Genomic DNA, 17,338 nt, shown 5'->3' with positions numbered 1-17,338 from the left:
TCTTCTAGGCTCAATGGCAACTGGTGACCTGTTGGGGGTAGGGCTAGGGCCCAAGGGGCTGGAGACACACTTCTGAGTTGCCACCACTTTCTCCCTGTGCATGTGATGGCTGTCTCTGCCTTAGCAGGGACCAGTGCCAGAGCAGGAGGGGATGGAGCAGGAGGCTTTTGGCATGCACTGAGGTAGTCCTGGCAGACCAGCCAAAGCATCAAGCAGAATCCAATCTGCTGTCTCTGTTGGGACTGAAAGCAATCAAGTCTGTGTACACGCTCTTGAAGAATGGAGTCTTGGTTTCTTACAGCCCTATGGTAAGCCCCACTGGTTTTCAAACCAGCCAAGGGGGCTCGTCTTCCCAGTGCCAGTCCTCAGACCTGGGGTGCCTAATACGGGTCTTGTACCCCTTGCTCTTTAAGGAGGATCCCTGAGCCTGTTTATACTCCTCTGGGTCACCTGCTAGGGGTGTGGGTCCTGAATGGATTGCTTCTCCTGCCCAGATACTAGGCTCTGTGAAGTTCTTTCTTGATAGCTTGTGTTGTAGAGAGCCATTCTGCTACTGTTCAAGTTGTCTGCAGTGAGAGTTACTCTATATGTGGTGGTAGTTTTGATGTCTTCATGGAGGAAGGTGAGTTCAAGGTCCTCCAACTCTGCCTTTTGATCCCCCTCCCGAGTATCCTTACTTTGAAATCTTTATTATTTCACACACACCAAAACATGCAAGAAGCCTTAAACTAGAGACACAGATTTTAATTAGCTCCAGTGATTATAGCAATTCTCTCCACACCCCTAGAATCAATCAATTCTGATACAACCATGGCGGATCACTCATAATCAATATTCTTCAGAATATGGATAGTCAGGGTGATCAGAAAGGCTGAAAGAGAAGGAGGGAGATTAATTTTATTAACTCTGTCTCACACTTGTCAAGGAGAGTGTTCCTCTGTGGATGCAGTTAGGATGCTCTAAAACTCTAAATTTACAACCAACTCATTTACAACATACATATATGCAGGCTCCCGGTCCATATGTCAACCGCATCTTCATATCCAGTTCCCACATTCACATGCAACATAAAAGCCACAGTGATATCTACCTTGGTTGAATTACAATTTCTAAGAAGGTCTAAGAACTATAGATGAAATGCTAAGGTCACTTCAGCCCCAGGTGGAACGTTTGGCCCTGGATGATGACAATAATCATAGTAAGAATCTTGCTAATCTTTTTCACACATCCATCCAACACATAAACATGGAGCACCCCCCAAAATAGAGGGTGCTCTGTTAAAAAACTTCTAATCTCTTGAGATATCATGTACACCTAAGTAACTATACCGATAAAAAGGGATTACTATTTTCTTAACTTATAATGTATTAAAACACTGGTTATCAAGGAATTAGTATTACTGCTGTTTCCCTTTTTTTCCATGTTTTTACTTTTCTTTCTAAGTTTGTCTTTTTCAATTCAATTCATTAAAGAGTGCATTCTGAGCAATTCCATGTGCCGGGAGCCACGCTGTTGACCTAAGTCCACAAATGTGAGTAAGTCTAGGCATTCACAGCCTAATAAGGAGAACACAGAAGAATACTTCAAAGATTTGAGTACAGAAAAGTAACTTTCCACCTGTTTTTTCATTTATAATATCCTTTCTCTGAATCATGATATAGCTTTACAAACAAGAGAAAGCGTTTTGACATCTTTCATTTGAAACTATATCTTTATCAATAATTTGTATTCCCTTCTCTCTAAACTCCCTTCCAAATTTCTCTGTTTGATTAGTCTTCTTTCTCTTCAGTCCTGATATCCTCCTGCAGTAATTGAACATGGAATTCTATGTTTGTGAATTAAGTCAAAGTCGAAGAGGTAGGGGCTCCCCATGGGGTGGACTCCTGATGGACAAGGGCAACACTGAGGTAAGCCTTAAATCAAGAAACCAGAGACCCACACGATCTTATCTGGATGTATCCTGCTAAGCACACAGCAGTCACTCACTGGAGGGCCAGTTAAGTTCATGATCTAATTGTAATTCAGTTTGGTGAGATTACAAGGATGAGGAAATGGAGTTATAATAGGGAAAAAGGTCCAATGAAGAGATAAATTTGGAAGAAATGGATGATGTCTTGGGAAAGAAATGCACATTAGGGAGAAAAGCCACCAGACATTTAGGGGAGGGGGTGGAAGCCTGCCCCCACTGTGCCTTCACAGCACCGATGCACATTGGCCTTTATGGGCTCCTCCTCCATACAAATATTAACATGATATTTTACAATTGTGTTAGGATAAAAATGAATGTATCCAGGCTCGATTCACTGTTACATAGTCATTACTAATACAAATCATTTTCCTCTGATTTAAAAAAAAATAAAGGTGAAACATTTTCCTACTTCCCTAAACGAATAGTGGGCTGTAGGCACTGTGCCTCTTCGGTATCTAATGGGTACGTCAGCCCCGAGAGTAAGTACACCAGGCACAGAGATGAGGGGCATAAGGTAGTGAATTCATCACAGTGTGAACTTTGGTGATTTTACTTATGAGTTGTCCTGGGCCCTGCTCACATTTCTGTTAGGTCAGAGACTGAGCCCTGGAAGAAACCTCTGGTCTGAGGTCTACAGGAAGCCCTGGTTTACTCCTGCACCGGAAATCAGGCCTGCCTTCCTGGTTAGGGAAGCTCAGTTTCTCTGCTGACCTACATGCTACAGAAAACAATGTGTGTGGACCTCCCTCCCACCGCCCCCCCCATCTCACCCATCTAGGTCATCACAGAGCACCAAACTGAGCTCCCTGTGGTATACAGCAGGTTCCCACTAGCTGTCTATTTTACACATGGTAGTGTATATATGTCAATCGAAATCTCCCAATTCACCCCACCCCTCCACCTCCAACCCCCGTGTCCACAAGTCCGTTCTCTACGTCTGCGTCTCTATTCCTACCCTGCAAATAGGTTCATCTGTAAGGGGATATATGTATACATATACCTGATTCACTTCTTTGTACAGCAGAAATTAACGCAACGTTGTGAAGCAATTATACTCCAATAAAAAAGAAAAAAGAAAACAATGTGTGTGAAATATATACAAGTCACTTACAAGAGTAAATCATAATATCGCACGTTACTGTTGAGACCATCAATTGCTTTCATGTCTTCTGGAGTTAATTCAAAATCGAGAACCTGGAAGGAAGGGAAGAATCACATTAACCTCTCTCCCAAGTAGTTGGCCTCCGCCTGGGAACTGGAGGACTTTCCAGCTGGATGAAGGCAAGAAGAGAGTACAGGGAAGACTCGCCTGTCCTCAGCTTCCAAGTGAACCAGCCTGGGAACACTTCTGTGGGGTTCTCCACCTCTCCTTCCCACTCCCTCTCCTTTTCTGCTCCATTTCACACACACACACACACACACACACAGCTTGCAAGGCATCAATCTCAAATCTTTCTAAGTGAATTACTTGTGACAGAAAACAAACAAACAAAAATCTTTTTCCAAACAAAGGGGCAGTTGGACAACCTGGACAAAATACTCGTACTTGACCAAACATTACACTGATTTTTCCTTCCCAGCACGCCTAAGTATGACACAGCTTTGAGCTTAAGCAAGTATTGGAAGGAGAACCCCCTGCCGTGAAAACCTATCTGAGAAGCCCATATCAAACTTACTCATTCTCTATGAATAAACTGAACAAAAAAGATTATGTAAATGCCTTTGTAGAGAAAGTTATGAAATGTATTTAAAATATTAAAGAACACCTCAATAATTAGAAATTCATATCATAGTCATGGAATGGAAATCTCAATCTTGAAAAGAAATCAGTTTTCTCTAAAGTGATCTAGTGTTTCAATGCAACACGAACAAAAGACTTAAAGATTTTTTCTTTTGTAGAAGTTGGTAAAGTGATACTAAATTTTATATAAAAGAACAGCTAGTCAAGAGCAGCCAAGACATCCTTAAAGAAGAAAGATGTACTGTTCTACAAAGCAAGACTTATTTTCCACTACAATAAGACAGTGCAGCAAAGTAAATAGCTAACTAGAAGAAAGAGGCCAGAAATGTACTTATGGACACTTGATACATGACAGAGTTGACAATGAAAATCTGTGGGAAAATATGGACATTTAGGTTTCTATTTAAGTATGTGTATATATATATATCCATTTTCATGTCATATTAGAAAATCAGTTCCAGGTGTATTACAGGACTCAATTTGAATGGAAAGACAAAAGCAAATTTTCAGGGTAATAGTTCCCTGCGCCTTGAATTGGCCTGACCTGTAATTTGCACTGGACAATGAAATTTGCCAGAAGAAGTGGCGAGTCAGCTCTGAACCTAGACATGACAAGGATTTTTTTTTTCCCCACTCATTGCCTTTGTATCATACCACTGTGCTGAGATGAAGACCAGGTTAGTGGCCACAGTCTAGCCGACTATACATGAAAAACCGTATGGAGGAGAGGGCTGGCTCCTCTGACAACATCCAAATCCACCTGCTAAAGCAGCACTGCCTAGCTGCTCTGCATTTGACTGCAAAGACACGAGAGGGCCCAGCCAAGGAAAGAACAGCTTAGCTGAGCGCAGGCTAATTGTCATACCACAGAATCATGAGGTGCGTAAATGATTTCTGCATTAAACCCCTTAATGGGGGCGAGTTTGCTGTACAGCTATGGCTAACCGTACAATAATCGTCTCATACATATAAATCAAAAGACAGACAACCTAATAAAAATGGACAAAGTCTTGAACAGGAAGTTCACAAAGGCAGAAACTCAGGGAGATTAGAAGTATGAAAATGAAACTACGTTACTATTCAGAGGAATGCAAAATAAAACCATGATGACATGGAGGTTGAAGATCACTGCTGTAATCTGTGTGCTCCCCAAATTCATGTGTTGGAAAACTCACTTCTACTGTAATGATATTAGAAAGTGGGACCTTGGAGTGGTGGTTAGGTCATGATGGTGAAGGCTTCATGAATGAGATTTAAATAATATCATATATCATATAAGAGATTCTGAGAGCTCCGTTGCCCCCCACTACATTAAGATACAAGGAGAAGCCTGTGACCTGGAAGAGGGCCCTCACGCGACCACACAGCCATCCTGATCTCAGACCTCCAGCTTTCAGAACAGTGAGAAACAAATTTCAGTTGTTTCTAAACCACCCAATCTGTGGTATTTTGTTATAGCAGCCCAACTGTCTAAGAAAATCACAATTCAATTTCGTCAACTGAGAATAAAGAAAATAAGATATCACTTGCAGGGTGACAGAATAAATTGCAGGTGAAATGCTGGAACTAAAATCTCCATTTTCTGTCCAATCTTAATCCTATCCAGCCATGCCACCTCTCCTGTTGCCACAGTAGGAGGAGAAAACCATTAGGAATATACGTAAGGCATACATGCACGATAAACAACAGGTAAATCATCTTGGCCCAAAGATAGTCTTGAGAGCTGGACAAAGAATGACCCTCGTGAAGGATATTATTTAGACCCCCTGTGCCCACAGCCCCACTCATCACCTGCATGTTCTCTTTGATCCGCTTCTTATTGTAACTCTTGGCCAGGACCACAACCCCACGTTGCATCTGGTAGCGAAGGGAAATCAGTGCTGGGGTTTGCTTGTGCTTTTTTGCAATGGCACAAAGAACTGGGTCCTCCAAGAGAACTGGGTAGCTCGGGTTCATCCTGGAAGGAAATTCGGAAATGCTGAAGATCTGGGACTGAGTATTCAGTTTGTTAGGAGGCTTCCCGAACAGACCAAGTAGGTCCACTCTAGACCACTGCTTCTCAAACTGTGGTCCATGGACCAACAGCATCAGTATCACCTGGGGCCTTGTTAGAAATGCAAATTCCATGGCTTAACTGCAGACAAACTGAATCAGAAACTCAATTGTGGCACCTGGCAATCTGTGTTTACAAAGCTCTCCAGGTCATTTGGATGCAGGATTGAGTTGAGATCAATGCTTCCACATCATGGTTTTTTTCTGTTTTACATCTCAGTGGCTGTTTTTATTCTCCAATCACAGCCCCAAAGTAAGTACAAGAGCATGAAAGGAGAAAGAAAAGGAAAAGACTGGGATATTTTTTAGTTTACTTTTCTCAGGTATTGATAAAAATTGAGTAGTCTCAAAATGAGAACTATTCATTTCATCACATACAGTGTGCAATGCTTCTACAGATGTTTACAAAAATGGTTCAAATTGTAATTTTTTGGATCATGACAGACCTGGGAGTTATATGTTATTATCCTGATTTTATACATAAGGTAAGTGAAGCCTGGAGAGTCTATTACTAGTAATGTGTTCCTTAGGTAATAAATAAGTAAATCATGACTTAAGCGTATGTCTTAGGTCTCAGCCGGGGGATTATATATAGATTTTAATACAGACACATGTTATTGATCAATCTACAACAGGACACATATAAGAAAACTGGCTGGGTGATGGGAAGACAAAAGAGGAGGATTCCTTCCATCCCTCCCCTTTCTCCCCCAAGCAAGTTGAGAGTTATCTCCAGAGCATTGAGTACAGTATGACTAAAAATATTTCATCAAAAACTGAATTTTAGGTAAACTCTCCATTGTCTTCATTAGGGTTCATTACCAATCTTTTAATCGTTGGGATCCCAAAGCACCATAGGCAACAAGAACAATATCGTTTGACTTGCAGAAGTCCAACAGTTTGCTCTGATTGAGATAAGGATGACATTCCACCTGTAGAAGGCCAACATAGAAGAGTTTCAGATTATATGAAATGGTAATGTAAATATGACAGAGAAATGTTAGAAGTTAAAAAAATCTAAAGAAAAAAACTGTGTAACATTAAATTTAAACTGGAAGTATCAACATCAAATAATGATTTTTTTAGGGCTTCCCTGGTGGCGCAGTGGTTGAGAGTCCGCATGCCGATGCAGGGGACACGGATTCATGCCCCGGTCCGGGAAGATCCCACATGCCGCGGACCATCTGCCCCCGGGAGCCATGGCCGCTGAGCCTGTGCATCCGGAGCCTGTGCTCCGCAACAGGAGAGGCCACAACAGTGAGAGGCCCACGTACCAAAAAAAAAAAAAAAAAAATTAAAAAAAATAAAATAAAATAAAATAAAATAATGATTTTTTTAAAAAAATACATTTTATATCTCTGTCCCTGAAAAGGTAAAAAATAATGACATTCCTGAGAACAATTAACTCTAGGGACCAGATCTCAGTTACTAAACACACTACCAAGACACACGCCTAATTCCAGATCTGAGACAGAAAAACACCTGTTTGAGTCTTGGACATCAAATTTTGCAAAGAATTTGCTCCAAGACTCATGAATAAATGTCTGAAGCACTAAAAGAACCAGTTTGACGGGGATCCCATTGGTGACATTTGGGTAGATTTGAGCATCAAAAGGAATAATGAATAAAAGCAAATGTAACACTGAGAGTAAATTAAAATCCCTGAGTCCCAAGTGATGAGAGAGAGAAAGAACAAAAATATTTGCCTCCACTGATGGTGATTATTACAATAAATCCTTTCTCAGAAACTGAGAATTAAGGGGAAGGAGTTAAGTTTTTACTCTGTCTTATAGGAATAAGGTATTTTATGCTGACTTAATGACAGAATTTTACTTTTGCAATAAAATGTCAGGTAAGAAGATCAAAAAGAGTTTTTAAGTTGAAAATATTGAAAAACATCCCAATGAAATAACTAATTCAGGTGAAAGTCTTTGATGGATTCTCAACCATTTTGGGGGAGAATCTAACTTCCCCAGATGACTAGGTAATTTCAACAGGGAAAACCCACATTTCCAAACAAAAAATCTAGCTACCACTAGCTTTACCAGGAGAACAAAAGTGCCATCATTCACAGTGGGACAAGCTGTCATCACGTGCTTCCTACTGGGGTGCATTTGAAGGGCACAGCATGCAAAGGACGTGTTCTTGTCAAAATGTTTAACCTTAAGGTAGTAAGGAGTTCAGATCTATCTACTCATTTACGGGAATTGAGAATAGAGAAACAACTTAACTAACATCACAAGATGATAGTCTGATAAATCTATTATATTTGTCAAAAACCTGTCTGGATATCATGGTTAAAAAAATGATTGAGTGACCACCATGCTAGGTTAAAAGAGCCTGAGAAACATGTCTCAAAGTGACATGTGAATTACAATGAGATTCAAGTCAACAAAATATTACATACATAAATATATATACATATATATATATATATATATACACACACATCTGGCAGTGTAGCAAAATGTGAAAAATTTTGCATACAGGAGGGAAAATGGATGTTCTCTATCATACGCTTAACTTTGCTGATATCTGAAAAATTTCACAATGAAAACTTGGAGGCAAAATTAATGCTAAAATCACATTAATTTTTAAACTTTTATAATTGAAAGTGTTGATGCTGTATATAGATATATATAAATCTTGAATTTTCCAAGCTACTTTTTCTGTAGAAGACTCTTACTCCTTGAATTCAGGTTGTACTTGTGGACATTACATTATATGAAATACAACAGTCACAGAAAAACAAATATTAATATCTAAACTGGTCAAACTCATAGAATTAAAGAGTAGAGTGATGGTTGTCAGGGTCTGGGAGCAAGGAGAAATCGGGTTTCTAAACATGGGTGTGAAGTCTATTACTCAAGGTGAATAAATTCTAGAGATATGCTGTACGGCGTTGTCCCTGCAGTTAACAATATTGTATTACATTGTATTGTATAGTATTGTATACTTAAAATTTAAGAGGATGAATCTCTTATTAAGTTTTCTCACCACAGAAAAGTAAAAATACAACAAAAAATATATGAGCAAAGGATCAAACAGAGAAAAAATGTGTTTAAACATTTAATTTTAAGGTAGAAATCAATGGGAGAACCATACCAAGACCAAGTAAATCACAAGGTCTGCTCTAATTCCTGAGTGACTATTTCATCTACTGTTAGTATAACCATGAGACGTTAACTTCACCCTCTAACCTGGATGAATTTCACAGTCTCCAGCAAATTTTTCTGTACTATGCTCCCTGTTGAAGATCTCTAAAAGCAGAGACACCAAGACTAAGGACTCAGGCATCTGAACCCCGCACAAACTCTTAAAACCTCAATGAGGGCTTCCCTGGTGGCGCAGTGGTTGAGAGTCCGCCTGCTGATGCAGGGGACACAGGTTCGTGCCCCGGTCCAGGAGGATCCCACATGCCGCGAAGCGGCTGGGCCCGTGAGCCATGGCCGCTGAGCCTGTGTGTCCGGAGCCTGTGCTCCGCAACAGGAGAGGCCACAACAGTGAGAGGCCCTCGTACCGCAAAAAAAACAAAACAAAACAACAAAAAACTCAATGAGATCTCATTTTCACTCTTTATTTGCTTTTCATTCCGTGTTCTCATGGCCTTTCTACCTGTATACAGTTCCCTCCAAGGCACTTTCACCATCCAATTTCTGGTCATCCTTTACAGCTCAGGGAAATGTCACCTTCCTCTAAGTTCTGGGTAACTCTTCTAACCCTCCTTTATCTCCTTCACCTTCCCTAAATTCCTACCCACAATTTAGCAGGAAGCCCTCCCCATCTTTTCCACCAAGACTTTATCACACAGAAATACCATTCTGGGTTCTACTCACGCCCTTCCAGACAGAGGCTCTGCTCTCTAGAATCTTCTGTCCCACAAAGGTAGGATGAATAGGAGGGGACAACAAACAGACATCTGGCTCTACTGCAGGAAGGAGGTTATGAAGAGCAGAAAGGAGAGGAGACGGAGGCTGCTCACCTGGTTGCAGACGGGCTTGTACTTGAGCCCCGGCTTGTTCAGGATCTTTTCCAGCTGTTTGCGGTTAAAGTTGGACACCCCGATGGACTTGGCCAGTCCTGCGTCCTTACACTTCTCCAGGACCTGGGCGGGGAAGGGGTGGTGAACATGATTTGCAACGGGCTATAGAGCAAGAATAAATGCTGAAAAAATGCTAACAGGGTCACCTGTCAAGAATTAGCATGGATTATCAAGAAGAAAAAAGGGGAAGAAGGTTGTGACACAGAATAAGAATTACGGGGAGTTCCCTGGTGGCGCAGTCGTTAAGAATCTGCCTGCCAATGCATGGGGCACGGGTTTAAGCCCTGGTCCGGGAAGATCCCACATTCCGCGGAGCAACTAAGCCCGTGCATCACAACTACTGAGCCTGCGCTCTACTGCGAGAGGCACAGAGCCTGTGAGGCACAACTACTGAAACCCACATGCCTACAGCCCATGCTCCACAACAAGAGAAGCCACCACAATGAGAAGCCTGCACACCACAGTGAAGACCAAGTGCAGCCATAAATAAATAAATAAATTTATAAAAATAAAATAAAATAAAATAAGAATTACTGTCTCTTCCTTAGAAAAACCCAGAAAAAGATATATCACACTGAAGGAAAGATATGCTTATCTTCACTGTCCCAAATTCTTCTCTGTTCCTCTCTGTGAACATTTCAGCAATGATTTCGTCCACACCACCCCAGCATAACAGCCCTTTAAAGTTCATGAACTGCTGAATCTGATGGTCCACAACCCATTCTCACAGGTGGAAGCAATGAAGGGGGTTCCCCCTCTCCTGGCTTCCTCCCCTGGGCTCTCTCCTCCACGGACTCACCTCCCATGTGCGACAGAGATCCACTGTGTCAAATATCAGTTTGCCATTTTCATCTTTGGGAAAAAGTTCCTCCCCTGGCTGGAATAGAATAGAAGCAGTCATTTCAAAGATGTCACTAAATAATTTCCCCACACTTAACCAGGCTGCCAGGCACATCTAGGACCAGGACACTAAACATCCATGAGGTAGGTGTAGCAACATTCTAGATCTCTTACACTTACTATATGTTTTAATAAATAGAATTTTCCTAGGTCCCAAAGAGGACTCAGAGTGACTTATGTAAAGAATGGCAATAAGTTACATGGCTTTATTTCCAGAAAAAAAGTGCAATCTTGACTTAAGCCTGACAATCCGATTTCCTTTTCCCTCTGAACATCTGATAGCCCTAGGGCAGGCACATGAATCAGCTAGGCTCTTTTTAATTTAATATGGAATGTGGAAGATCCCGACATGCTCTCAAATGTTAATGACAATGAGCCTTGAACTGATCAAGGTTAATTTGGCCACCGAAGGAAAATGTTGAGGTAAAAATAAAGCAAACCAAGAGTACTACAAAGTTAAGGGATAGAAAAAAAGGAGACATTTCTGAAGAGTACTGCAAATCCTTAAATCTATCCATGGCTGGGACTTCCCGTCTACATAGTCCAATAAACTCTTTTGCATAGGGTAGTTTGAGTAGATTTCTGTAACTTCAGATCAAGAGTTCTACATAATGCAGTTCTTAATGGCTAAGTGCAGTCTACAAAACTCATTGTGAAGACAGCCAATAGTTTAGGCAAGTTCTCCCAAGTCCCTATAAAGGCTGCTAGGTTTAGACCCACCCAGAGAGAGCACCACCAACTCCGGTCAATTTGAAAGGGTGAAAGAGGAGATAAACTTATCATATTCAAGTGTAAGGCAGCTTCCTTGCTCACCACTGCTGCACCAAACTGTGTGTTCATGAAATCCCCAAGAGGCCCGGGACCCTGTGTTGAACGCGTCTATTTTTATTTCCTCAAGTTTTTGAGGCAGAGGATGTGAGATTGTTGAACTCTTTTCTCTTGGAGGCATGGAAAGGAAATTAAGGATTCAAAGAAACCCAGTAAAAAGATAATCAGAAATTATGATTTTGGGAATTCTACTCTAGTGTAATCATCCCTACATCTTACTAAGAAAAATCTGAATTCAACCATCCATGCAAGTTGATAGATATTCTCACACAAGAAATAAAACAGACGTGATCACACAAATCACAAACCTTCAGAGCCGCTGGAAAATGAATAATATAGAGATCAACATAATCCAGTTGAAGATTTTTCAGTGACTTTTCCAAGGCTGGTTGAACCAACTCTGGTCGAAGGAAAGTGGACCAAAGCTGCAGAGGTTAAAGAATGGGAGCTATGTTAAATTAATGCCTTAGGTAATTTTGTTTTTCTTCTTTCACCTAAAAATTAGACATTTTTCCTGATTAGAAACAAATGACCACAGAGGAAAACCACTCTGTTTCTTTTTCAGTTCCATTTTTGATTTAACCAACCCAAGTAAACTTTATTATTTGATTGATTTTATCATCAGTACATCATTCACAATAAAAAGAAAAGATCCAAGAAATAAAAAGTATTATCAAATAATTACCATACTCATTATCTGAATTATGTTTGATAGAGTTTAAAAGCAGTTTACAGACAATCTAATTCTATCAAAGAATCCTCTCAGGAATTATCTGTTTGTTTACATAACTGTAGGAAAAGTGCTTTGAACATATTAATATGAGCAGAACATAATTCAAGACACTTTTGCTAGATCTTGTGTAATATACAAACTGCCTCTCCTATTGCTCTCTCTCACTGATGGACGTAAGAACCAAGATTTAGAATTTGAAGAAATTTTAGAAAGTCCCCTAGATGATAAGGAAAGCTATAATCTGATCACAGTTCTGTCTGATTCATTAGCCCATATGAAATCACACAGCTCTGGTCTAGGCTCAGAGAAGTAAAGTGACTTTACTTTAAAATTAAAATTTGCACACAGCAATGATGAGAATGCCATCATCACTCTCATTTTCTTTTTGGATACCAGATTTAATATACAAATATGTGTGAAAAAAGTTATACCAATAAGCACAGTTCACCAAACAACTACTGGTCCTATTATATAATTGTCACCTGTGCACAATCACGTTGCACACATGTGCACACTCACACAACACGCACAGCACCTTTGAGGTGTAGAATATGTCTTCTCTCTTCACAGTGCCATCTGCAATCTTGCTGCGAATGGCCTGTCCAACCTGCTCTTCATTTTGGTACAAATGAGCACAGTCAATATGGCGGAACCCAACATCAATAGCAAATTTGGTGACCTCCAGAGCTTCACTCTTAGGAACCTACATAAGCAACAAAGGTAGTAGTTGGATATCCACAGGATTAAGAGATTGCTAAGACACAAGTTTTGATCTTCCCAAGAATCAACTTTTCTTCATGCCTTTGGTTAGTTCTGCGTGTGTGGTGATGAACACATAACAGTTTCTCTCAATGTTCCTGGTAAGTAATTAAAGTTGGACATCTAGGAAGTCCCTCAATCCCAGGCAATCACTGGTTCATCACTGGCATTAGAGGTCCCCAAGACCACCTCCAGTTTCAGTGATTTTCTGGAGGAACTCATAAGACTGAGCATAAAGTTGTAGTCATGGATATGATTTAAACAGTGAGATATTTTAAGCAAAGTCAACAAAGGTATAAGGTTCATGGTACAAAGCATCAAGAAACAAGATGAACGCTTCTGAGAGTCCTCTGTCTACCAGCGTAGCCACACAGAATACACCAAATAAAAACCGTATCTATTCAAGGTGTACAAAGTGATGTTTTCACATAAGTATCTATTGTGAAATGATTTACCAAAATCAAGCTAGTTAACAGATACATCACCTCACATAGCTAACTTGTGGGTGTGGTGAGAACACTTAAGATCTATTGTCTTAGCAAATCTCAAGAATATAACCCATTATTATTAACTATAGTCACCATGTTGTACATTAGGTCTCAAGAACTTATTCATCTTATAACTGAAGGTTTGTACCCTTTGACCAATATCTTTATATTTTTCCCAGCCATGGTCCCAGCTTCTGGTCACCGTGCCTCTGTGCTTCTATGAGTTTGATTTTTCTGCTTCTATGAGTTTGATTTTTTAAGATTCTACCCATAAAGAGATCATGCAGTATTTGTCTTTCTATGTCTGGCTTATCTCACTTAGCTTAATGTTCTCTGGGTTCATCCATGTTGTTGCAAATGGCGGGATAACTTCTTTTATAAGGGTGAATAATATTCCGTTTCTTTTTATGTGATTCAGAATCTTTTCTTTTTCAAGGAGATAGATACTTGGTCTAACTGCCCTTTGTTGGGTCTAGTCCTGGTTTTCCTTAAATGTACGGGCATTCGGAGATGTACCCAGGAATGAACCAGTGAGCTTCAGGAATAGCCTGGACCCTTCCCTCCCCTCATTCCACTTTATGCTGCAAATTAAACATGCCCTGGGGCTTCCCTCATGGCGCAGGGGACACGGGTTGGAGCCCTGATCCGGGCAGTTCCCACATGCCGCGGAGCAACTAAGCCTATGTACCACAACTACTGAACCTGCACTCTAGAGCCCGTGGGGCCACAACTACTGAAGCCCACATGCCACAACTACTGAAGCTGGCATGCCACAACTACTGAAGCCGGCATGCCACAACTACTGCAGCCGGTGCGCCTAGAGCCCGTGCTCTGCAACGAGAGAAGCCACCACTCGCAACAACTAGAGAAAGCCCACACGAAGCAAAGAAGACCCAACGCAGCCAAAAATTAATTAATTAATTAAAAATAAATAAATAAGTAAACATGTCCTGTCTTCAATCTCCAAAGTGACTCTGAATATTTCCTTCTGTTTTATAGATGAAAAAGGTGAGACTCAAAGTTTAAGGACCAGTTCTTTGTCATACAACTATGTACTCCAAAGACAAGATGGACAGCAAACTTTCTGGCTTCCATTCTAGCAAATTGTCCATTTTGCCCCTCTTACACCCAAGCACTGAAGATCATAGTTTAATAAAATATATATTACAAAAAAACAAGAATTGAAACCTTGCCCTATAAGACTCTAGCTTATCCCCTCAAGTGATATTATATATTCCATTAGAATAACTTTCCAAGCAGAAACAGAAAAACAAGGCAAAACACAGGTGGAGTGTTTCTCGTCTGGCACCTATAGCAGCCACAACACAGTAGTAGAGCAATTTTCTCCCATTACTTTTCATTCACCTCATCTTCAGGACCTTTTACCTCAAATACTTCTTTTCAGAAAGAGGAAAGAGTTCTTGAATGAATGAAACATACAGAGAAACCACACAATTGCAATCACCCTCAAAGCAAAGCAGCTGACAGTCAGCGTTCTTGATGGCTGAGTTTCACCTCTTCTGCCAAGCTGGGAAAGAGACAGACACTGGAGGGAAACCCAGAATAATTGGTAGGTGACCACAGCTTCAAACCCTGATGCTGAGGGAAGACTGAACGCTTTCTCCCCTTTCATAGGGGTTGGTTCTAGCCTGGTTAGTAGAACTAAGTGACCCTCCCAGAGTTGCACAGGAACTCAATAACTTAACAACCTAAGTCCACTTCCACTCACGTTACATCCATTTTCTTTTCTAACCCTAACCCCAACCCACAACTGTTACCTCCTCAGGGGCATAGGTTCCAAATCCCAGAATGGGAATGAAGTGGCCATCATTAAGTTCCAGACACTGGCATTTGGGGTCCATCGCCTGTTGCTCCTCTGACTAAGCAGACTCTGATTTTTTCTTCTGCCCTCACAGGCTATGAATAACAGGAAGGTAACACCCCAACTGTACTGTCCAATGTTAGCAGAAATATTGCAGGAGGAGCATGATTAAATCAGTAGCCATGGAGTAAGGAATATTTGAAGGCAATTAACTTGTTTGGGTTTTTTATCAGAATAATATTAAGTATTGTATAATGATAAATAAATCACTAATTGCTTGGAAATATTTTACCTCATATTTTTAATAAGTAAATTTACAATTCTGGATCCACTTACATTACTGTAAATTATTGCATGGGATTTGCTGAACAATTATTGACCATATGTTAAGACTAGAAACCTCCACATACCAATCTTTTTTGTTTTTCTAATTATGAAGCTCTATCTTGACCAAACATCAATTTAAACAATTAACTATATTACAGCACACACGCACACACACAATCACACAACTTAAAGGAGTGACTAATAAGCATTTTTCAAAATGTTAGCACTTAATAAAGAATGAAAACGTCAAATGAAAACAAATTTGCCTTTTGACATTTCCCACCAGCAAAATTCTTTTGCTTACAGATGGGGGTGAAATCCTGAAAATGATACCAAAATCAAACATTCTAGCAAAGTGCTTACGGGAGGTTAATTATTTACAGTTTTTACTGTGTGCTGTATGCAAGCAGAATCTTTGTTCATACCTTTTACCTAGTTAGAGAACTTCTGAAAATTGTCATGATGTAAATGATACTTTATATAATTTATTATCTTGCTCAACATTATTCATAAAAGAAAAATCTGTAAACAAGTTAAATTATAATAAAATTAGGAGGAGTTAGGGAAATCGTGAAACATTGATACAAGGGGATGTTGTGAAGCCAATTAAAATTTAACATGTAGATTAATGTCAGCTAAATAGTGAGGTAGGAAGTGCTGAATTCTCTCATGGAAACATAAGGGAAAAAACAGAATCTTGCTATAAAACCTCATAGGCGTTCTGGAAAACAGTCAAACAAAAACCTAGAGCAACACAGTGAACACCCAATTAAGAAAAATCCAGAACAGAGTGGTGGGACATTTCATGGTGCTTTTACTCACCTGTACCCTCCTCCTGCCTGGTGTGTTGCAGTCTTGATCTGTAAAGAACAGCAGCTCAACTCCCAGTCACATCCCTCAGACCAGAATGATCACAGAAAACCTTATTTGCAATGTCACAACCTATTTGGGGGCTGTCTAAAGACTTGTGTCTGTTTCACCTAACCCTAAGCTTAAACTGAAGGGCAGCTGGAATGGTTCATTACAGCTACAGGGGGATTATATATGCACAGATGCCAGGGAAAAGGGATTAAGGGAGGAGACATAGCATAGACCACATAAAACCCTGAGTAGAACTGGGGTGTGGATTTGGGGGATAGTAAGGCATTCATGTATTCAGGAGAATCAAAAAGCCACACAGACACCAGGCAAGATGCAGAGTCAGAAAAGAACTGAGTAGCCCTTTAGCTTTCCTGTTGGGCTGATCCCAAGACTAGGAGCATGCCAAGCTAATTAGTGAAGGACAGTCATGGCATGGAACAAATCTGCAATTGGGTATTTGCTTGTTGTTTCAGGTGCCCAATTGTAAAAACACACACACACACACACACACACACACACACACACACACACACGGCATATGAGGGAGAAAGGAAGGAAGGAAGGAAGGAAGGAAGGAAAGAAAGAAAGAAAGAGAGAGAGAGAGAAAGAAAGAAAGAAAGAAGGAAAGAAAGAAAGAAAGATAGATAGAAAGAAAGATAGAAAGGGGGAAACATGGTCCATGAAAGGAAGAAAGTAAATTGGCAGAAACTGTTCCTGAACAATCACAGGTATTAAACTTAGTACACAATGAGTTTTAAAACCACTGTCTTGGGCTTCCCTGGTGGCGCAGTGCTTGAGAGTCCGCCTGCCGATGCA

At 40.4% G+C, this 17,338-nt stretch overlaps 1 protein-coding gene across 1 annotated transcript; it reads right to left on the bottom strand.

Annotated features, from left to right (window-relative positions):
• Positions 1-729: 729 nt before the first annotated feature.
• LOC103069218 (dihydrodiol dehydrogenase 3) lies at positions 730-16,678 on the bottom strand. The gene is made up of 10 exons (XM_007465828.1): positions 16,490-16,678; positions 15,291-15,421; positions 12,801-12,968; positions 11,841-11,957; positions 10,604-10,681; positions 9,745-9,867; positions 6,585-6,694; positions 5,502-5,667; positions 3,081-3,163; positions 730-871 (listed from the first exon to the last, which is right to left on the bottom strand). The coding sequence occupies exons 2-10, from the start codon at positions 15,372-15,374 to the stop codon at positions 829-831; spliced, it is 972 nt and encodes a 323-aa protein (XP_007465890.1). The 5' UTR covers positions 15,375-15,421; positions 16,490-16,678; the 3' UTR covers positions 730-828.
• Positions 16,679-17,338: the final 660 nt, after the last annotated feature.

Source organism: Lipotes vexillifer, unplaced genomic scaffold (genome assembly GCF_000442215.2).
Source record: "Lipotes vexillifer unplaced genomic scaffold, Lipotes_vexillifer_v1.1 scaffold7, whole genome shotgun sequence".
NCBI classification, from domain to species: domain Eukaryota; kingdom Metazoa; phylum Chordata; class Mammalia; order Artiodactyla; family Lipotidae; genus Lipotes; species Lipotes vexillifer.
The sequence above is the reverse complement of the archived record's forward strand: the minus strand, read 5'-3'. Positions and strand labels throughout refer to the sequence as shown.